At 34.2% G+C, this 24,912-nt stretch overlaps 1 protein-coding gene across 19 annotated transcripts in view; it reads right to left on the minus strand.

Moving 5' to 3' along the window:
• The window catches only part of cacna1c (calcium channel, voltage-dependent, L type, alpha 1C subunit), a 154,057-nt gene that overhangs the window by 35,184 nt on the left and 93,961 nt on the right, over positions 1–24,912 (minus strand). For 8 of the 19 annotated variants that reach the window (XM_051107812.1, XM_051107811.1, XM_051107818.1 and 5 more), the window contains exons 4-10: positions 10,581–10,720; positions 10,287–10,426; positions 9,612–9,773; positions 9,325–9,527; positions 6,844–6,947; positions 5,755–5,927; positions 610–700 (exon numbers count right to left, since the gene is read on the minus strand). In XM_051107812.1, coding sequence (XP_050963769.1) covers positions 610–700; positions 5,755–5,927; positions 6,844–6,947; positions 9,325–9,527; positions 9,612–9,773; positions 10,287–10,426; positions 10,581–10,720 — 1,013 coding nt within the window. Of the gene's footprint in view, positions 1–609; positions 701–5,754; positions 5,928–6,484; positions 6,589–6,843; positions 6,948–9,324; positions 9,774–10,286; positions 10,427–10,580; positions 10,721–24,912 lie in introns of all 19 variants that reach the window. The other 11 variants (XM_051107804.1, XM_051107807.1, XM_051107802.1 and 8 more) reach the window with 2 other exon arrangements.

A 24,912-nucleotide genomic window follows, 5' to 3' on the forward strand; every position in this document is an offset into this window, starting at 1 on the left:
AGATAGATAGATAGATAGATAGATAGATAGATAGATAGAAACATCACACTGAGTGTTGCATTGCTTTGCTTTGACAAAAGACTCATCATTTACAGTAATACATTTTTGTTACATTCCATTCCAACTTATGGTATGCATTCATATTTATGAGAAAATAAAACGGGATTTAACCGTTCACAGATTTTCAATATCTGTGGGAATGTTTATATATAATCACTGATATGTCTGTGTATTGCATGAATGTTCCTGTCTGTGTTTGTGACATAAAACACTGATCACTAACAGGGCAGATCAGCTGGAAAACAGACGACAGCAACAGATGCACAGAGGAAAAAAACGACACTGAAGATCACGGGAGTGCCAGGAGCCGCCCACTTGGCCCTGCTGACCTCGCCTACCAGTTTATGACATTAAACCATTTAAAACTAGCTCTCAGCTTTACAACTGATATCTCTGAATACTGAAAAGCATAAGTCTGAAGAGAATTAAACATGGAGGGAAATAAAAATTCATTAATAACTGAATTAGAGGAAAGGAGGAGAGAAGATCAGGAGGGAGAACAGAAGGAGGAGGAGAAAAGAGGAGGAACGGGATGCTGCGGGGACTTACGCCATGCGAGTACAGCAGGTCTCTCCCTCCATGTCTCCAGCTGGAGCATTATCAGTGTTCACTGACTCATTTTCACTGGCCGGCATACTCACTACATGAGAGAGAGGGAAAGAGAGAGAGAGAGATGAATTACCAGTAAAAGATGATACTCATTGCTCATCAAAGGCTGGTTTCACACACTCACTCAAACACACACACGCGCAGCTGACTTTCAACCCTAAGGAACCCTCACTTAAGCTTTTACACTGACACACTGACAGAAGAGATAACCAGGGTTCAAAATGAACACTTACCAGTTGACAAATGCGAGTAAAAACTGGCCTTGGCAAGTAAATAAAATGGAGTTTTAACATAATACAAAAAGCCTAACCGTAAGAACAACAATCTGTTTGTCTCTGACTGATTCAAAGACAAACGGTTTACTAAAAAACATCTGCCATGACCTTTTGAACTTATCTAGGACATATACACTACCAGTCAAAAGTTTTTGAACAGTAAGATTGCATTTATTTGATCCAAAATACAGCAAAAGCAGTTATAATGTTAAATATATTTACTATATTCGATATATTTTAAAATTTAATTTATTCCGGGGATTTAAAAGCTACATTTTCAGCATCATTACTCCAGTCTTCAGTGTCACATGATCCTTTAGAAATCATTCTTATATGCTGATTTACTGCTCAAGAAACATTTTTTATTACTATTATTATCAATATTTAAAACAGTTGAATACATTTTTAAATAGAAATTAATACTTTTATTTAGCAAGGATGCTTTAAATCGATTAAAAGTGATGATGAAGACAATGTTACAAAAGATTTCTATTTCAGATAAATGCTGTTTTTCTGAACTTTCTATTCATCAATGAAACCTGAAAAAATTCTACTGTTCAACTATTTTTTTCCTGAAACAATTCTGGCTGTTTTCAAAATAATTATAAATGTTTTTGAGCAGCAAATCAGAATATTAATGATTTTTGAAAGATCATGTGACTGGAGTAATGATGCTAAAAATTCAGCTTGAAATCAAAGGAAAAAATTACATTTTAAAATATATTCAAATAGCAAACAGTTATTTTAAATAGTATAAGTATTTCAAAATTGTACTGTTTTTGCTGTAGTTTCGATCAAATAAATGCAGGTTTGCTGAGCAGACGAGACTTCTTCAAAAAACTTTAAAAATCTTAATGTTCAAAAACTTTGACTGGTAGTGTATATAAAATATTCCTCACAGCAAGCCACCAAAAACAATACATTAGGAAGCGAATCACAGTGTTTGTTCACAATGTTTGTGACAAGTCCTGTTTCACTAAGAAACAGACTAGATTCTTTTTGCATAAACACAAAGCTGCTTGTCACTACATGCAAATAATAATAAAAAAAACTAAATCACAAATTCAGAACAAAACTTCAATAAAATTACAATATAAAACATGCTAAATTAGACCTGTTAAACAGGTAGAAAGGAAAAGAATAAATAATAAATGTAAATAAAGTTAAGAATAGACTCAACAGTCTTGATGACAGCCAAGCATTTCATCCACATCCATGACCTTTAATGTTTAATATGGACCATATGTGAGAATGTCTGCTCCAAAAAAAGAGTCAAAAATAGAGAATCAAATGCCACATTTGATCAACACACACAAATACTATGTGTCATGGATGTAAATCAATCTTGATTAAACTAGACCTCAAACCAACAGCATTATAAAAAAAAAGTAATGATTTGGATGGGTTAGTTTAGATTTCAAAACAAAACCAAAGTTAGACAAACTTACCCAAATACATCATGTAAAATAATGCTAATCTACCAATCAGCATGCAGGTTTACAATTCCATCTCATTAACATGCACGGGGGCGGGGTCAAGCGGGGCCTCTAAATTCCATGCTGCATTTTCATTGGCTCTGATCTTTAATTCTATTTCTTAATTAAAAAAACACATTATCATCCAGACTACACCACCCTTGGAAATGAGATTATGGGATTATGTTTGATCGGATATTCCGAGACGGGATTACAGATGTCGAACAGTGGCATTACATCATCAGTATGCTGATGATGCATTGTGAAAATTGATGTGTTAAAAATGAAAATGAATCCTGTAATTTCTCCCTCTTTCTTAGAAGATATTTCAGATAAAAAAACATAACGTAACCACTCTAAACAGACACAGAAGCAAGAAGTCAGGAGAAAAATATACACACAATACTCTGCAATCTATCTCTATTAACCTCTCACCATGGCTGTCAAAGAGAAATCACAACCTCAGAGTCAGAACCATCTGAACCGTGGTGTGCACAGCAGAACTGTTTCTATCTAGGCATCACATGCAGATCACATTGGAAAAGGAGCCTGATGTATGACTAAAATCTACTACAAAGCACCTGATTCTGATTAAAATACCTGGAGAAAAAACAAACCACATGCTAAGTCCAGATATTTTAAACAGACAAAAAAAATCTACTTCCAAAAAAAACAATAAGACTTCATTTTTAAACTCTGATTTTCATGCCATCATTCATAAATCTAAAGTACGGATAACTGAGCAGGGAAACCCCATCACCCTCCATACCCAGATTGACCTGGGTTGGGGGTCTGTATAAAGGTCTGGGGGGCTTGTTGCACTTTTGCCATGCAGACGCCAAAGTAAACTGTGATTGCTATGGAAACGCACACGCCTTACGAAGCAGAGCTGCTTTTTTCTTCACCGCTCCACGGATGTACTGTAAACGATGAGTCTTCCCTGAAAACAACAGAGCGAGACTCAAACAGTCAAAGACAGACACACTCACAGACAGACAGAAAGAGAGAGAGAGAGAGAGACGCCACTAGCCCTCTCTGTCCTGAACATTTATCACCAAGTATGGCGGTCACAAACAACTTAAGACACTTGACACAAAACACTTAACATAAAACATCACTGTTAATACACAAATAATCTGTTAAAGGATTAGTTCACTCCTGAATTAAAATTCCTGAAAATGTGTCACCCAAGATGTTCATTCTTTCTTCATTTTAAAAGTAATGAAGGTTTTTGAGGAAAACCTTCCAGGGGGGGTTGAAGGTCCAAACTGCTGTTTCAATGCAGCCTACAAGATCACAGCCAAGAAATAAGGGTCATATGTAGTGAAAAGATCCATCATTTTCTATATAAAATTACCATTTATATACATTTCCACTAGAAATGCTCATCGATGCGCATCTACAACTTCACACATTACATAGCCACGTTGGAAAGGTCACGCATGGTTAGTTCTACAACTGTGTACTTCGGTTTGAAAAAGTAGGGTAGGATGAAAAACACCATCTCATTTTCTCCTCCAACTTCAAATCATCCAGCGTCGTTGTTTACCTTTTTTTGTAAAGGGCATTTGACTTTGCATGTTTGCTTTGTAAACACTGGGTTGGTACTTCGGCCTACATCACGCGTGACCTTTCCAACATCAAGTCCTGGACACAGAGCTAGTGCAAGATGAGCATTTGTGGTTAAAAGTATATAAATGTAATTCTTTTTACAAAATGACCAATCATTTGGGTAGATAAGACTTGTGTAAAGCTGCAATGAAATTGCTGTTTGGACATCATCCATTGATCGCCAGTGAAATTCTACATCTATGCAGAAAAATCCTGGAATGTTTTCCTCAGAAACCATTAAACCTTCCTCAGAAAATTAAGACATATTTCTGGAGTGAACTAATCCTTTGAATTAACTGAGGTGCAGTTCTATTTTGTGCCACTAGATGTGCATCAGTATGTGGATTACAGTATATCTGTATATACTGCATGTGTGTGAAAGCATTTTCCCATCTGATCTCAGTTAGGGGCCGTACTGACAATACACAATCTCAGACTCTGAAATACCACAGTCAAAAATAAGTCCAAGTACACACACACGCGTCTATATATACATATGTAGATCCCTGCAGGGAATTCCCATTCACATCTATTATTCTTAACATAAACAAATTATACAACCCTAATCCTAAAACTGGCGTTTTTAAATATCTTTTTATATGTGCTGTAGATTACTGTCTAGACGTTTTGTGAACCTTTTGGCCTTATGGAGACAAAAGTCTCCCACAAGGACGTTTGGTCTGCTTCTGCATGCTTCTTTACAAAAATTTCATTCCTAATATGGATAGCAAAACCTGCCCAAATATAAACTCAAACACATTCATCTATCCTTTCAAGTTTCAGTTTGTGGCGAGTTTCTGTCATCTGCAATATCTTATCTAAATATTGTGTGTACAGTAATATGATCAAATAATTTGTGATCCTGGACCACAAAACCAGTCTTAAGTAGCTCTGGTATATTTGTGGCAATAGCCAGAAATACATTGTATGGATCAAAATTATCGATTTTTCTTTTATGCCAAAAATAAATTTGAATATTAAGATCATGTTCCATGAAGATATTTTGTACATTTCTTACAGTAAATATATAAAAATGTAATTTTTAATTAGTAACATGCATTGCTACGAAATTCATTTGGACAACTTCAAAGGCGATTTTCTCAATATTTTGATATTTTTGCACCCTCAGATTCTAGATTTTCAAATAGTTGTAACTCGGTTATTGTCCTATCCTAACAAACCATACATCAATAGAAAGCTTATTTATTGATGTATATCCCTTATGACTGGTTTTGTGGTCCAGGGTCATATTTACATCTGTCTCAGCAAGCAAGACAAACTTTCTCCAAAATGTTTTGCCTCTAGAAATCTGACAAAACAAGCAAGCATGTTGGCATGTTATCTCACAATCAATATTTAATGCAAGCTGCTGTTCATTTTAATCAAACTGAAAATAGACAGTTTCTGTAATGACAATAAAAATCATATCTGGACATATAAACCTAGCTAATAGACAAATTTGTGATTTCAGTGAATATTACCTAAAACTGCATATGTAGAGACTACGTATCAGACAAGCTGTAGGATATCAGGCCTTGATCATGCTTGAAGATTTATAGATCTGGAATTATTTTAACCTAAAAGGTAACATTTCAATGTCCTCATTTGCATTTAAAATCAATATATTAAATCTGCATGGATAAAGCTTTTGCAAAAAGTATCGGATTACAAACTTAGAGCAGATCAATTTGCTCCACCCTGGTGCGTCTCTGTTTTGTACTTACGATTTCTAGGCTTGTCGTCGTCCAGTCCCTCGTCGTCGTTCTCAGGGTCGATATCCTCCGCCTGCGTGATCCAGTCCAGGTAGCCCTTTAGATCCTCCTCCAGCTGCTGCTTCTCACGGAGCTTCTGGAAATCGCCGCGAGCTTTGGCCTTTTCTCGCTCTTTAGAGAACTCTCTGAGAAATGGAAAGAGAGACTGCCTCTAAATATCTATTCCATCAAATAAACAGAATGAATTTCTGTTTAACAATTAGAAAAAAATGATAAATTCAGAAACATTTTAAGTGCAATTAAATATTAAAAATACTTCTGTAAGGACACATACACTAAACAACTGTTCAAAAGTTTGAGGTCGGTATGATTCATGAATGTTAACTCATTTAGTGACTTTTTTCAAAAATACAGGAAATGGAAATATTGTTAAAGATTGTAATAATTATGTATGCATATATATTTAAAAAATGTATTATGTATTAAAGTTTAAAATCTTACTGACCCCAAACTTTTGTACAGTGGTGTAGTTCTTGCAATAAAGAGAACAAGATATTCACTCACAACAAGACCATGAATGTGTATTTTAGGGAAAAAGGGAAACAAAACACCTTTGACCATTGTTTAAACACAAAAAAGACAAAGGAAGATAACACAGCTCTCTCACACACACTCTCTCCAAAGGATAAAAACTGAGTTAGAAATAAAGACGACGGAGAGAGAATGATAGAGTGACCCTTACCCGCTTAAAACCCCCAGAACCAAATTAAGAACAAAAAAGGAGCCAATGATGATTAAAATGACAAAATAAAGCCATGGCCAGGAATTCCCTACAGCATCATTCACCTGGGAATGGAGGGAAGGATGGAGTATGGGGGGAGAGAGGGGTGGATGGATGGATGGAGGGGTACAGTTGAAGAGGGATGAATGAACGATTAGTATGTGTCTGCTGGACATGGGCAGTTCTACATAACCCCTCTCTGGCTCGCTCAATCCCAGTGCTTAGAGAAAGAAAATGTGTTCAGTCAGAGCTTGTCCAAAGAAACCACACACACACACACACACACACAGTCACACGCACATTCAGAACACAATGCTTACCCGCTCAACACACCCAGAACCAGATTTAGAACGAAAAAGGATCCAAAGATGACCAGACTGACAAAATAGACCCACGGAAGCTCATAACCCATGGCATCCTGCATCTGAGATGAGGAGGGGACAGTTAGAAGAAAGAGAGAAAAAAGCGGAGCGGAGAGGAAGACAGTCAGCAGAAACGAGTGCAGTGAACAGCACATGCTTGTCCCTCAGAAACCCAGAACATCAAGAAAACCCATGAAGCATAGAGCATTTTCAACAGAGAGAAAGACAGGGAGAGATAGAGAGAGAGAGAGACGTTCAGCTGAGTCTGTTTGACTGCATTAAAAGATGTCATCAGGAAAACCGTCAATCACTTTAAGTATCTGGAAGAGCGCAGAAGATACAGTAAAGATGGGCTTTAGAGAGCAGCAGTGATCACACACGCAGAGCTCAACAGGATTTTTTCGGTTAGCGAGTCAGGCCAATAGTTCTGGTTTTCAATGGTCCCACCATATTGGAATGTTCAATATTTATTTTTATACAACAGTTCTTTCTGGTCCTTAATCTGATTGGCTGAGAGGAGTGCGATATTCTAGTGATAGCGGAACTCCAACTGTTTCAAGGTTTCTATCACTCCGCTTCCAGTATTTTTTACACCAAGTGTCATTTCGAATGCCCAAATCCACCATAATTTTATTGATAACGCTGTTTTTGTGTAATTTTAAGAGGTTCTTATGCGAGTTCTTATGCGAGAATGTACTTGTTTAGACTTTTTTTTTTTAATCAAAAGTGTTTTCAATGTTTTGGAAGATGTAAACTCCAGGGTGTCAGTGGCCGTTTAGTGCTCTTGAGGCTGCTCATGAGGCCAGATCTTTTCAATTTGCCTCTGATTCTGATGTCACTATAGTGGTTAAACATGAAATATAATTTGTTTTGGGTAAATCTAACGGGCTAATGGTCTCATTAATATATTATTTGTTCCAGAGCAAATAGTTTTGGCTGAGGACAAAATCTCATATGTAAATTAAGAACTGCCTTTGTACTTTTGACTGAATTGCCTAGGAACTTTTATGACAGCTGTTGTTGTTTATTAAATATAATTATTCAATAAATACTGTTTTACATAAATAATAGAAGTATTTAATAATAGTATTTAGTATTGGGAAATGGAACGTGTGTGTAGAAATCACACTCAAAAGATGAAAGGATAGTACGACAAAGATATCGCTTTCCTCAGCGGACATTCAAACTAATGTTTTATTGTGAATATGAGATTGAGCTGAAGAATGAATGCTGTATCAGATGCAGGTAATCACACTTGCTCATTCCTTCGCTCTATCATAATACTCTACTCAACATTGAGCTTTTAATACAGTAATACAATAAGCTTTCAATGAAGCAACTCAACGTTCCTTCATTACTAGCTCTAAAGTGACATTTTCGAATTAATAACGGAGGCTTGGGCTCAGCTGTTAAACTGTTAACTTAAGATTTAAATCTGTGGCAGAAGGAAGTAGTTTGCACAAAAGAGGATTTTAAAAGACACTCCGTTGTTGTTTCTTAAGTAGTTATACACAGATGTCGAACTGTTGCATAAACACAATATAACACTAGTAGCTGTGCAATATGGCTGTATATTGGCACACTGTGATTTTCTACATCCAAATCACAGCCGTGCTGATATACAGCCATATCTCACTGCTACTTGTGTGATACTGCTCATTCAGCAATTTTATATTTGCTAGAAATATTTATATTTCTTATATACTATGTTGTATTTTCAAAATTTTCAATTAATAAAATTATTAAAATTACACATCTAAAATTAAATCTATAATGTAACATTATAAATTCATAAACGTTTGCTAGAAAATTATGTCAAGCAATGCAAAATATTGGTTTGTAGTTTTCAACACCTTTTTACTGATGTTTTTCAAGTACGTTCTGCAAATTCCAAACATTACCGCAGTGAAGAATCAGCAGAATATTTTCAATGTAAAACATATCACAAAAATCCAAAGGTTTAAGTTTGCAAAGTATAAAAAAAAGGATGTACATTTTATTCACTTATTTATATATACATATATATACATATATATATATATATATATATATATATAATAAATTAATACAATTGTGAAAGCACTAGATTCCTAATGGAATTTCCATTCTAATATGGAACTAAGAATTTTTTCTAACTTTTTATTTTATTCTTATTTGATTTTTGCAGTTCTGTTGGATATTAATCTCCATCCACACTAATGGAAATCACATTGTAAGCTAGCAAAATCACCTTAAATTATCTTTGAAACCTATAAGAAAATTTCCATTGAGGTTACATTCGGATCCCCCTAGGATTTGCTCCAAATTAGGAAAGAAATTCCATTAGGGTTTCTCTTTTTAACTAAAGACACTGGGAGATATTCCTAACCCTATCTCATTCATGTGTAATTTCTCAGTAAAGTCATACAGTGTGGTGTGCCGTTATTGGTGCAGACTCACCCAGTACAGGACGTCAGTCCAGCCCTCCATCGTGATGCATTGAAACACAGTCAGCATGGCAAATGCAAAGTTATCAAAGTTCGTGATTCCATCATTTGGGCCTTCCCATCCCATCATGCACTGCGTTATGTTGGCCGGAGAGCAGTGTCGTCCATGGGCGGAGCTTGGGGCGCAGGGGGCCGGCTTCTCTTCAGATATAGGACCTGAAAAAAAAAAGGATTTTGTCAGTTGATCTGGGTAAATACCAGAGGCCAGGAAGGAACAAATAATGAAGATAAAGTCCTGACCTTTGTGTCCGTCTTTGAAGAAAAAACAGGTCCTGTGCATCTTGCCCATGAAAAGCTCGAGGCCGATGATGGCATAAATGATGATGACGAACAGAACGAGCAGAGCGATGTGCAGGAGGGGAACCATGGCTTTAATGATGGAGTTCAGCACCACCTGTAAACCTGCAACCACACAGAAAAGGGATCTAACAAACACTGTATATATTCTGTATATTATCATTAATGTACAGTCGTGAAGCCATTGTAAAGGCAAAACAGCTTAAAACAAATGGTCAATTACAGTTTACAGTTTAAAAGTCATTATACTTAGGTGCTGGAAAAATATTTGACTGCAGACTAAACTGACTGCATAATCAGAATCAAGTATTCCAGAGAGACATATAATAACAACTAATGAACGGTCGCATTCTGGACAAAATTGGCAATCAGAAAGAAAATGGATTTGCCTACACAATAATAAAAAGCTGTGCCTACACATGCTGATAACAATGGCTTAATAGAGTTTCAACTTCTAAATTTCTGGGTTGTGATTACTGATTCTCAAATCGTTTCAGATCCTCCTACAGGAAGGAAATGAAATGTATTTAAATTCATGCTCTCTCTGTTTCTCAGTCCTGACTCATGGACGACTTACTCAACAGTCATCAGTGTGTATGAATGTGTATGTGTACTCACTAGGTACTCCAGATACGAGTCTCAGAGGTCTCAACACTCTAAAGGCTCGCAGGGCTTTTACATCAAACCCTGCAGCCTTGCCTCCCATTGAAGTTCCCCCATCTCCTTTAGTGGCCTGCTCTAATATTGCACTGAAGAGCCTGAAAGAGAGATAGAAAGAGGACGTTAGTGACTCATTATCATTTTACATTTCACATTAAAACATATTTTAACTACACCATTTAAGTAAGATGTGAGACTCACTCACGAATGGCTCAGGGGTTACTGGAGGTTACACCGGGAGCTTGTACTCACCCTACCACCACGATGATGAAATCCAACAAGTTCCAGCCATTCCGCAGGTACGCATTCGGGTGACACAGCAGCCCGTATGCAATAACTTTCAGAAATGCTTCAACCGTAAAAATGATCAGAAAGAGATACTCCACCCGTTCCTAGACAGACAAAACAGAGACAAAGAGGATATTAGTTCTCTAATTGCATCAGCCGTAATATCTTTAAGCATAAAGCCGCTTGAAGCTCTGAACCAACATCAGAAAATGTACTGAGCCATTTGTCTGGGTGACATTTTATTACAGATCAGGCCTATCAGAAAAAAACAGACATCACACACGCACAAACACACAGAATGTCGGTGCACCAGAGACACTGTGTTCGAGTGGATTATAGAGCAGAAATGCTGCGTCTGTAAATGCCAGATGAATTTCAAAGTCTTTGCTGACTGTGTCCCAACTTTCCTGTGAGGATCAAAACACAGACATTCATCTCCACACGACTCTCGGTAAAGGGATTTCAGACCTGATTTGTTTCAACTAGCTGTCGATTGATTTATAAAATGCAGTAAATCAATTACACGATTAATTCAATTGGATTTCAACACTTGCTGAAAAAAAACCTTCAAATTAAAACAGTTAAAATATATGATAATCTAGTGGCAATTAAATCACTAAACAGACCAAGTACAGTTGAAGTCAAAAGTTTACATACACCTTGCAGAATCTGAATAAGAAAATGTGAATAAGATATTTCACATTTTCAGATATGTATATTTTTCTTATTTTGCCTAAATTATCATATATATACTTTTTTTTTAACATTTAGTACTGCCCTTCAGAAGCTACAAAAGATACTTACATGTTTCCCAGAAGACAAAATACATTACATTTACCCTGATCTTAAAATTCAAAAAGTTTTCACCCTCTGGCTCTTAACTGTAACTGTTCAGGACAAATAAATGACTAATGAACAACTATCACTAAACAAACAGCTGTGGATCACTCAACACAGTATTAAAAATCAAGTGTATGTAAACTTTTGAAAAGGGTCATTTTTATAAATTTAAGTATTATTTTCTCTTGTGGAGTATATGTAAACTTCTTTTATGTGAAATATTTTATTCAGGTCAGTACTAAATAAAAAAAAAAAAAACATGCATTTTGTATGATCCCTCTTATTTTGGTAAAATAATTAACGTTCTGCAGATTCTGCAAGGTTTATGTAAACTTTGGACTTCAACTGTAGCTATAGTAATACAAAAATAAGACATTCAGACCATTACACATTCAATAGAAAGTCATAAAAAGTCTCATTTTCAGCCAGTCCTGGAGACATACTGTATCTTAAGATAAAAGTCAAAATAGTTGATTTACACAGACGGGAGAACATTAGCTTGGAAATTACCATAATGTCATTGTAGCCGAGGGTTTTATTACAGATACAGAAAATCTGCTGCCAATTTCCTTTTTTGAAGAGGATATTGAAATGAACACTGTGATAAGCCTTATTTTTAAGTAACTAGTCAATTTAGTACTTGAATGTATGTAGATGGTACAGAATTTACTGCAGAAGTGCACTCAAAAACTGCATAATTCAGTGGTTTCTTAAATACTGGTACATGAAGCCAGATGTTGCTGACATTTCTGGAATAAAAATATCACATTCTTAAAGGGTACCCTGGGGATTAAGACTTGTATAGTTTAATATAACGTAAATAATGTCTTTTACTGAAATATGTAGTAGAAAACCCATTAAAGATTTATGTTATTTAAAAATCCACATCAATTTATACATATTTTGGACTATGGGGGGAATCATTATTTTGATGATGTTAAATGGTTGCACTCGATGAGCTACTGGCGCTACTGGCGCTACCTGTTGCTATTTTTTCTGCAACACAACTCGGAAAATAAATATTGATACGATGCCACATTGTGCAGAATTTTCAGTCGAAGGGCAACAAGAGAAGCGATGTAAGTCTTCACTGCTTTCCTAGTGATAAGAAGAGGAGAAAAGAATGGGAAGATGCCTGTGGATGAATACAATTTCCTAAAGACCCTCGTCTTTGTTCTCTCCACTTAAGCCTGATCCCTTTGAGGCTTTTAGTAGACCACAGCTAATGCAAACATGCTGACGCTTGTCACCGAAGGAGTTTTTCAGTGTGAATTTCACTCGATATCCAGGGGTGTTTACACTCCTTGTGGGGGAAATCGATGGTACGGCGTTTGGTTTAAACCTACGCTTCTATCCATTGCCACCTGTAAGCTCCTTTAGTAACTGTGGCCATCATATCAGTATTTTGCACAGCTAGTTAAGGACTGTGTCTGGTCCAGTAAATGTGTCATGTACAAATTTCACAATTTATATTACCAGCTGTAATATTTAATAGATTTAAAACGCATAACAACATGAGGGTGTGTAAATCATGACAGATTTTGATTTTGGGGTGAATTACCCATTTCACAGGCACAGAACGGTGTTCTGTTTGTGGAAACATTATAAAACCAGCTGCTTTAAAAACAGGGTTAAATGATGCTGTTATCACCTACTTTACTGTAGACTAAACTCTGAGATCTGGAATCAATCCGAGGCTCTTAAATTAATTAAGCTCAATTACTGACAAGAGCCCTCGGTCATCAGCGCAATCAACACCACAGCAATCCACTAAACACACACTCCCAAATTGATACGCACACATACACACACAACATCTAACAATTACATTGAAACAGACAGATGAATCTGTTGTATTAGATTTAATTATGAATTCATTTTGATGTCCTGTCCTCATATTCCGTCTGTGTTTTACAATGTGATTGGAAAACACGTAGCGTCTCACATGAAACAATTCTCCAACAACGTCAGCAGTCTAACGTACAGTCCTGCTTGGCGTCACCCCTTTTCTCCTGATTTGCTGTGTGTGTGGATGCAGGAGGTCAGAGGTCGTGGGAGCTGCTCTGAGACTGTCTAGTCCCCTGAGAGCCATTTGGGTTTACAGAACAAAATAAGACCTTCAGCTTCGCTCACTGAGAGAGACGGAAATATTCCCATGGCTCAGTCTGTCAACAGTCACTTTTACAAAATAAACTAGCTGCAGGGATTGTCAACCTGTTCTGAATAGTTCATGGGTCTACGCCACACAAGTTTCGGACCAAGAGCTTTGGGTCGTCAGCCCGGATTCATTCAAACAACAAAACCTGAGAGGATGCTCTGTTAGAAACCTTTAGTTTTTGTGCTGCGCTCATGAAAAATCATCATTTTATCTTTTAGAATTACATTAACTATTAAAACGTTCAGAATTCAAAACTACCCATTACATCTCAGTCCCTTTCTAAGCTACAAAAAACAACTTTCCAGGAAATCACTTGCTTATTTCACATGCAAAAAGAACTGTATGAGTTTCTAAGCCACATCAGCCAGTTAAAAAAAAAAAGTGTCAGAGGGTGAAAAAAAATGATGGGTGCTTTTTAGTGCATAAAAATTGATTAGCATTATGTGGACCTCTGGGGAAAAAAATAATTATAAAAAGACCCATTTAACACAAAGTATCACTTACTACAGGGGTCCATTATTCTCTCCAATTCTTTTCTCAGCACCAGCTGCTTTATATATGCTGAACACATCTGTATCAGTTCATCAGGGGACAATAACACGCATGTCATATCCTAATAGTCCCATATCTAATCTCTCCTTGTAAGGACAATAAAGATAAAGATTTGTGTGTTTGAGTTTGTGTGATGGTGTGCTTTATGCTACTTATACATCATAATTATGAGTTTACGCTGCATATCCTTCAGCGAGACTGACCGTTTGCTCTCTGAAAGACGAAGAGAGAGCGAGAGAGCGATTTACAGGGCTACTCACTCATGCCCATAATTGCGGCAATAGCACATTTAAAAAGGTCAATTTAAGCCTGGAGTAGCGTAAGATATCCGTGTGAGTGAGAATGTATTATTAAGACTCTTAGAAGGCGAGACGTGTTAGTTTTCCTTTGAACCAGCTGGCACAGAGACAGACACACACACACTCAGAGGCATCTGGCGCAGTGCATCCTGCGCTCTCAGGTTCTGCCTCTGATCCAAAACCCGCTGACTCTCTCACAGTCCTGTCTCGGACACGCATAAAATAATAACTGAACAAATATATACATGGTACAACTTCAAAATAAACTAAAGGATTTAAAAAAAAATCAATCATTATGTACTTTAGACTTGTTGCTTTGAACCTGTATGCTGATTTTTTTAGCAGTGGAGCACAAAAGGAGATTTTTGATGAATCTTGAAGAAGCATTTTTTTCTGTACAGTTCAAAGTGACCATGTTTAGGCTCAAAAAGTAAAGAAATGTCATACAAATTTTCTAAAAGTATTCTATATTACTTTTGTACTACATTGCACCATAACCACAGATAGTCCTTCATCCTGAAATTTCATTCATATAGAGCCCTAAGGGAACATGGTCATGAAAAAATATGAAATGTAAGAAAAAAATGTTATATATTATAGAAACTTTGCGTTAGCTTAGCAAAACTTTTGCGTTCCCCTGAGAAACCCTTGTGATCTTAATAAAATGCAAAAGTTTTGAAAGTGAACGCAGAACAACTGTAACATACATTTTTCTCCCATAAGAAAAAAAGCTGTACAAAGATTATTGAAACACCTCTTTTGTGTACCACTGAAAAAAAAGTAACATAAAGGATAAAAGTGAAGCGTAAAGGTGAGTATATAATCAGGCTTCCTATACATTTTCCATTTAAAAATTCCGGACTTAAATTTCCAAACCTCTCAGCAGATTTTCAGACCATTTTTAACAAATAAATCATACAGCATTATTTTCAGCTTTATATTTGGTATATAGTAGTCATTAGTTCATTGATTTTCTCCAAGTGACAACATATCGAGTCCCTAAAATAATAATAATAATAATAATAATAATAATAATAATAATATTTCAAATACAGTCTTTCGCATACACATAAGAAACTTTTTTGTGCCTCTGGATGCTTAAGCATTACTATGGAAGTCCATTTCTGCAGCTGAATAAGAAATAAAAAAAGGTAATTGCAACATTTTATCTCACAATTCTGACATTTTGACGAGTTATTAAGTCAGAATTGTGGAATATAAACTCGCAATTCTAAGAAATGATTGCGAGATATAAAGTCAGAATTGCGAGATATAAACTCACAATTCTGAGAAATTAAATCACAAATAAAGTGAAAATGAAAATAAAGTTGGAATTCTGACAAAAAGTCAAAACTGTGAGACAGAAACTTGCAATTGCGAGTTTTAAAGTCAGAATTGTGAGACATATCCTCACAATTATGAAAAATGAACTCACAATTCTGAGAAATAAAGTCGGAATTCTAAGAAATAAAGTCAGAATTGCGAGATATGAACTCACAATTCTGAAAATAAAGTTGCAAATCTAAGAAATAAAGTCAGAATTGTGAGATATAAATGCAATTCTGAGAACAGTGTTTTTCCCCTCAAAATTGTACTTTATAACTGGCAATTGTTTTGAGTTTATATCTCGCAATTCTAAGAAAAAAGTAAGAATTGTGAGGGAGAAAGTCAGAACTGTGAGATATAAACACATTTGTGAGAATTTTGACTTTATTTCTGGCAACTGTGAGTTTATCATGCAATTCTGAGAAAAAAAGTCGAAAAAAAACGTATTTTTATTTAGTGGCGGAAATGGGCTTCCATACATTAAAACTTCTAGTTTTATATAACCTATTTCTTTTGTGCATAACTGCCATGTTATGAATAAAACAAGAGCATGAATGCACATGAACTAATAGAGATGTACTTGCTCAAAATTTCACGATTCCTTGATTCAATTCAATTTATATGTGTGGAGCATCTCAAACACATCTCTGCATTGCAGTGAGTTTGGGTTTATTATAACGTTCTGGGAACGCAACATGCGCCATTTAATCAGATTTGTAAGGTATATCACTTATAAACCTACGCAAACACAGAAGAACAGATCAATCTCTTTTTAAACATGCTAACTGTTCATCACAATTTCAAAATAAAAGCTTAAAACTATACTCTCAGTTTACACATTTTCACAATTGTCGTAAAGTACTGGGCAAATATAAATAAGAGGGCATTTGAATTAAATGTTGATTAGTCAATATTAAACAAGGATTAGATCATGCAGTAAAGTGTAAAAACAATCATCAGGCCATTGGTGCCCTTTGCAGTCATTTGTTATAATGCATAATGAGTTCAAATGACTCGAGTAATTGTCAGAATAAGCAACCGATTATTCGATTACCGAAATAATTGTTAGTGTTGCTTTTAACTCTCATCCGCAATCGTCAGGCCGTTGGTGCACTCTGCAGTCATTTGTTATAATGCATAATGCACATAATGTTCAAATCGCTCGATTAATCGTCAGAATAAGCAATCGATTATTCGATTACCGAAATAATCGTTAGTGATTCTTTTAACTCTCATCTGCATTCAGGGACAGCTATAAAGTCGTTTAAGACAGTTGCAACCCACCTCTTTCTTTTAAGTGAGAAAAAACGATACAGAATAACAAAACAGTCGAGAGAAGACATGAAAAGAATGAAGGAAGGAGCAGAGAGGCAAAAATGAGGAGTAAATGAGAGGAGGAGTGGAGAGATAGAAGGATGGAGACAGGAGAGGTGAGCTGTGCGGCTCTCTGGATGACAGTCACGATAATTCAATTTTCTGTGATGGGTGCACAAACGGGGCCACGAGCCAATCAAATTACAGCGAGCCGCTCGGGGGACAGAACCTCCCGATCTCTGTGACCTTACCTTTATGCCCAGTCTGTCTGTAGCCAAGGTAACAGGATTTGCGGTCAGCAGATGCCATGTCAGACACCCCCCTACTTACAAGTCATTTCTGACGGACAAATGATGTCACAAGGCAACACACTGTTCCTTAGTTTGGTAGAATTTTTTTGTCTTTTTTGCTTGAACAAGTGAATGAAATTGTCTATGCAACCAGAATTCGAACTTTGATGCCTATGCTCATGCATTTACTCCCTAGCCATGGCTGCTGCAACAGGCTTTATATCTATTATGTTCCCGCTGGGTTTGTGACAACTGTGACATGCTCTTCTTTTGTTTTGGGCTTATATTCCCATGTGGTCGAAGAAGCGACATAACGAATGAGATTTTAGTTAAAGTCCTGAGTCAGTTTAAATATTGACTGTACGTACAGAGTTAAATACTGCTCTCAGGAGCCGTACACGTTGCAAAACCCACAGCATGCTGCTGTCAGTTTCCATGACAACCAGAGCCCATCTTGGTCTCCATGGAGACAGCTGGTGAGCAGCAGCATGGCTGCGACGCGACACAGCGGCTTGCTGTGAATCCTGCGTATGCGTGAAGCGTTTGCACGTGTGGAGCTCGGATCATTTCCCTCGGAAGGAAACCCGCTCTTAACCGTTATCTGACGCCGCACGCTTCGCTGCGATAGGAAGTTACACGGCCCACATGCTTCATACACCTGTAGTCAAAATGCAAGGATGCTTTCAGGCTTTATGGTCATATAAATCTGTTCCATTTTATTCTTTTGACTTAAAATCACTATAATGCAGCTACTGTTCCTACACTCTAAAAATGCTGGGTTGCTTCAACCCAACTTTGAGTCAAATATGGACTAACCCAACCTTTTGGTTAAAAATTTAACCCAACAGTTGGGTTAGTCCATATTTGGCCCAAAGTTGGACTGAAACAACCCAAAGTGTATGAGTGTAAGAGGACTAAAATAGGTGAATAGCCCTGCTTTCACTATTGTGATATGTACCGCACTTCTTAAATAATTAAACTATTTTATAATTTTGCATTATTAAATTATTTTTCAAATTATTTTTAAATAAACAATTATATTTCATGAATTGTATTTCTACTTTTTTACCAGTAATATTTTATTAAGAATTATTATAATCCTGTTTTTTTTTTATTATAATGCATGTCTTAAGTAATTGATTTTTTCTGTTTTTTTTTTAAATACCTAATTATATTTCATGCACTATACTTAATTAATATGTAATATTTAAACAATAATATTTATTAATAATAGATACAATTAGCTTTGATACTGCACTTCCTAAGTAATTAAACTATTAAATATGTATTATAGTACAATTATAAGTACATACAAAATTATAACAAATATGTACAATTATAAGTACAATTATATATAAGTACATAACTTATATAATATATATATATATATATATATATATATATATATATATATATATATATATATATATATATATATATATATATATATATATTTACATAATATATAATTATACATATTTAATAGTTTAATTATTTAAGACAAGCAGGTTCTAGAAAATATCTAAGTTATAACAATATATATATATATATATATATATATATATATATATATATATATATATATATATATATATATATATATATTTTGAATTTTATTCACACTACATTGTTAAACACAATGATTTTTAATTTATTATCGATTACATTTGATTAAGAATTATTATAATTATAGAGAATTTTTTCAATTTATAGAATTGTTAGATCTTTATTGCATGTTTTAAAGTATTAAACTATTAAATATGTTACAATTAATAAATTATAAAATAATTCACATTTTTTATTTTCCATTTTTTCATTATGTTTTAAACACCTAATTATATTTTATGCACTATATTTTGACTATTTAAACAAAAATATTTATTAAAGATGTTTATAATTATATTTGGAATTTGTATTATAATTTATATTTTATTTGCACAGCCCGCACTTCTTAAATAGTTACACTGTTATTTTTATTATTAAATTTACCTTTTTTTAATCTTAACAATACATTTAAAAAAAATACCATTATACCATATTTACCATTACCATTTTGTAAAAAGTACCATTTGACTAAGAATTATTATAATTATCATGATTTTACAATTTATATAATTGTCATATCTTTATTTTCTATAACCTGCATGTCTATATATATACATACATACATACATACATTCATTATTTAAGACACATTTTACATTTTAATTAATATAATTTGAAGTTTCATTTGTCTTGGCTGCAGTGCAAACAACAACTTGAAAACTCAGTTTAAGTCTCTGCCAAATGTTCGTGACGGCAATGCGCAAACGGTAAGCAGCAATCCTACTAAGAATTGTGGCTCTTTACCAATGTTTTTTTTTTCCCCTCCATGTAAGACTACCGCTCGAACTTCACGAGCCAAGCTACCTTTTTATAACGTGCCTCCCCCACTTTTCAAATGTTCCCATATTCCTGGACTAAACCCAAAAAACCTAGACAAACTAACCAAACGAAACCTGCGCTAAAACCAGATATGAAGGGAGTTCTGGCAGTGTCGTAATTTCTCCAGAAATAACATTACTGGGTCTATTCATCATCGCACTGCACCGACACCAGCAGCCCAGAGCGTGTGTATGTGTGTGTGTGTGTGTGTGTGTGTGTTTGAGAGAGGAATTATTTATGGTGCAGTGCTCAAACGCTATCTGAAAGTGACTGCCAAATTCCACCCACTCTCCTACACTAATATAATAATAATAATCGACATGGGGCGGGGATCATATTTTCTCTGAGTGTGTGTATATTTAAGGAAGGGCCCCGATGGGTCTATTACTCTCATATTCCCCCATGACGATACAGCTCATTGGCCAAAAGGGATCACTGCGCAAAGTTCCACCAATCAGAGGTGAGCCACTGTGAAAAGAGGAGGATCGCTCTGTTCCGCTGCATTTTTCACACCACTTGCTAAAATTAACCACATACTCATCTGTATACCCTCCCTTTTCTCTCTCTCTTTGTCTCTCTCTATCTGTCTCAGCAGGTACCAAAAATATTCTGTCCCATAGGAACAGAATTATCTGCAGCTTCGAGTTCTTAAGCACGAGTATGTGTGTATGGGTGGCCGTCTTAACATCTCAGGTAGAATCAGAAGCACACACACATCTTTTAAGCCTTGCTCTAAACTATTTTTCTTGGACAAACATGATGTACAATTTGAACATAAAATTGAAATTGATTTCCTTTAATGTCAGGGGGGTCTTTTTAGTAGATAACTGCGCCTTACTCCATCACTTCCACAATTCCTATGGTGTATAATTGTACAGATCCACTTGACACTTTACAAACATTAAACAATTCATTTTTATAAATATTTAATTTATTTTTATTGATATGTATTTTTTATAAATATTATATACATTACCAGTCAAAAGTTTTTGAACAGTATGATTTTTAATGTTTTTAAAGAGATCTTCTGCTCACCAAGCCTGCATTTATTTGATCCAAAATACAGTACCATTTTGAAATATTTGTACTATTTACAATAACTGTTTTCTATTGTAATATATTTTAAAATTTAAGTTATTCCTGTGATCAAAGCTACATTTTCAGCATCATTACTCCAGTCTTCAGTGTGACATGATCCTTCAGAAATCATTCTAATATCCTGATTTGTTGTTCAAGAATTTTATTATTATTATTTTCAATATCTAAAACAGCTGAGTAATTTTTTTCAGGATTATTTGATGAATAAAAATATCCAAAGATCAGCATTTATCTGAAGCTTTTGAAACATTATGCACTATACCAGATTATAGATTATAAATTATTATAAATAATTATCAATTATAGAAATTAATACTTTTATTTAGCAAGGATGCTTTAAACTGATCAAGTGATGATAAAGACATTTATAATGTTACAAAGGATTTCTATTTTAGATAAATGCTGAACTTTAGATAAATTCTGAACTTTATATTCATCAAAGAAACATGGAAAAAAAGGTTTTCAACATAGTAATAATAATAAATGTTTTTTTGAGCAGCTAATCAGAATATTAGAATGATTTCAGAAGGATCATGTGACTGGAATAATGATGCTAATAAAATCAGCCTTGAAATCAAAGGAATAAATTACATATTAAAATATAGTAGTAAAAAAAAAATAGTAAAAATATTTCAAAATTTTACTGTTTTTGCTGTACTTTGGATCAAATAAATGCTTGGTGAGCAGATGAGACTTCTTGAAAAACATTAAAAATATTACTGTTCAAAACCTTTTGACTGGTAGTGTAAATAATACAAAATTAATTTTTTATATAAGTGTATTTATTTATTTTAACTAGCATGACCAACTTGAACCCACAGCAAAATCTGTAATCTTTCACTCTATAAGAATTTCCAGATTGCATTGAAACGGCTGGATTTTGCTGGGAAAATTTGCTGAACGACAGTAAATGTGACTGCAACTTAACAGCGATTCTTGCTTTTCTTGCAAGTCTCAGTAATGTATCTAATCATCAATAAATAAAGGCCTTTATTGTTGGGTTTCTTGTAAGTTTAGGTCATTGCAGTGACCGTTACGGAAGACAGAGTATCGTCGCTGCTGTTCATGAGAAACTGAACACAGCGTGACAGTAGAGGATGTTGCTGCCAGCAGGAGAGGAGACCGGGTATGAAAACAGCATCAAGGATGGACGAGGTAGCGCTGCTTTTCTCAAAGGAGGAAAATCTTGTTAGTCTTTTAATTGACAGTGGAGGTTGGGTGGGTGGAGTGTAACATACTGTTTTGCTGCTGGGTCAAGTAAAAAAACGATAAAGACGTTTCCAACGATCTCAACGTTTAAAGTGGTGCATGCTTGTCACCTCCATACAGTTATGTGTGACTTAGTAATAAAAACAGAGATTTCATGCCTTACGAAATAGTAAAGAACCTGCATCATATATGAATTTGAAGAGATAAATGGATAAGTTACATGGGGCGTCTTTCTTTCTTTTCTTTTCCTTCTGTCTTTTTCTCTCTATCCATCTGTCGGACAGCTTCTCTACGGCATGATTAAAGCAATATGACTCACTCTGCCGTTCCTGTGACTCACAGAGAGAGAAGTAAGGGGGGTTTAAAGGAAGCTGTAAACTGTTGGGACTGAAAGCCACCAGTCCTATTACATGCCTACAGACTCACAGAGATCAGATACTCACACACATACAAACGTATACCCATGAGCACACAGATGTTTGGGCACATGTTTGCGGTCATAAATCACACACGCACACACATGTACAGAATCATTGGTTTCAGGAGTATATCCACTACTGGATATAAAGCTTTAAGCTGTCAGGTGTCTGCCGGCCAGGTCTCCATCCCAGAGGACCCCAGCTTTCCCCCTCCTCCACTTTGATGACCACTGGTCTCTGCAGAAGACTTATTGATTAATACAAGCCAAGTTCACACACATATAAACACACACAACCTGCAAAAGGACACAGCCACACACCTGCAGTGCATAAATAGTATTATATCAAGAAAGGATTATTTGTACTGTTTTAATTTATTTACTGTTTTATTTATAATATAATATAATATAGTCAAGTAAAGTCAAGACACCTTTATTTATATACCGCCTTTAACAATACAGAATTGTAATAATATAATATAATATAATATAATATAATATAATATAATATAATATAATATAATATAATAATATCTCTTTACAGATTTAGAAAACATACATTTTATTTAAAAAAAAATAAAAAAATAAAAAAATATAATATAATATTTAAAAAATATAATATAATATTTAAAAATATAATATAATATTTAAAAATATAATATAATATAATATAATATAATATAAAATAATATAATATAATATGAAAATACCTTTCTCTAATTTTATAAAAAATACATTTTATTAAATAGTTATAAATAGTTAGTATTATATATATATATATATATATATATATATATATATATATATATATATATATATATATATATATATATATATATATATAAAACTGTTTATATTATATTATACTAACTATTTATAACTATTTAATAAAATGTATTTTTTATAAAACTATAGAAAGGTATTATCATATTATATTATATTATATTAAATTATATATAGTTTTATAAAACATACATTTTATTTAAAAATATAATGTTTTTTCGCCCACTCTACAGCAGTCTCATAAGAATGAGACTGTAATATAATATAATATAATATAATATAATATAATATAATATAATATAATATAATATAATATAATATAATATATGTTTATATAGTTTTATAAAAAATTTATTTAATTTAAAAAAATATGTATAATGTTTTTACCTACTCTACAGCAATCTCACAAGAATGAGACTGTAATATAATATAATATAATAAAACATAATATAATATATAGTTTATAATACATACATAATATACATAATATAATATAATGTAATATATTTTTTATAGTTTTATAAAAAAAAATATTAAAATATATTAAAATTAAATTTATTTTTATTTATTAATAATTTATTAATATTAAAATTAAATTTTATTTAAAAAATATAGAATGTTATCTCCAACTCTGCAGCATTCTCATGAGAATGAGACTGTAATAATATAATATAATATAATATAATATAATCACAAGAATGAGATTTTTATTTCTTTGTGGCCACAATTTAAAAAAAAAAAAAAATCATAGTCATAATAAAAGCTTAATTTTCTTTGAGCAAAATATAATTTCTTATTTTTTCCTCTTTGATTTCGGGGTGTAATGTAATGATGTTTTTTTACAGGTTTGGTACGATTCACTTTTCTATCAATTGCATGAAGGCACATAAAGTGCTGACAAAATACTGCCATTATATATAAGATATTAGACCATATTCTCTGCACAATAGTTTGACTACTGAAAGTGATACACACACAAACACAAATAGAGACATCTGCCCTTTTGTGCATGTGGCTGACAGGAATGATCACAGTGAAGCACAAAAGCTTAGAAAGAAAGAGAGGGGAAGAGCTGGTCTGCTTTTCTCAGTGGAATGTAAATAATGTTGATGAGACCGGTGTGACATCCCAGTGAAGGACTCGAGCCAAATATTTCAGATGTCTCTTCTTGCTGCCTAGCTTAGACCTTTAACAAACAACACACGACCTGAAAACACACTGTTGCTTGCACCTCCATCTACCTGTCCTTCTTTCTGTTCTTTCCTTCAATTCAGGGTGAATTTTGTAGAGAAATCTCATTTAACTGTCCTTGTCATTTCTCTTTTAACTCTCTAAACACATGTTTTCATTTACATCTACTGTTGCCATGGAAACACACTCACACAGTGCCTAAGAACAGAAAAAAAAGTTTAACAAGATATGAGATTATAAGAAAACAGTAGGAGAAGAGTTTCAAAGCGAGGAAGACTTTACTGTTTCTCAACAGCATTTTAAATAACACAGTCTAAATTTATATCATATGGGAATGTCTGAGGTTTTTTGAGGGGCTATTAAATGTCCCGACAATGTCCAGAAGGGCTATTAA

The sequence above is a fragment of the Labeo rohita genome, chromosome 4 (assembly GCF_022985175.1).
Source record: "Labeo rohita strain BAU-BD-2019 chromosome 4, IGBB_LRoh.1.0, whole genome shotgun sequence".
NCBI lineage: Eukaryota > Metazoa > Chordata > Actinopteri > Cypriniformes > Cyprinidae > Labeo > Labeo rohita.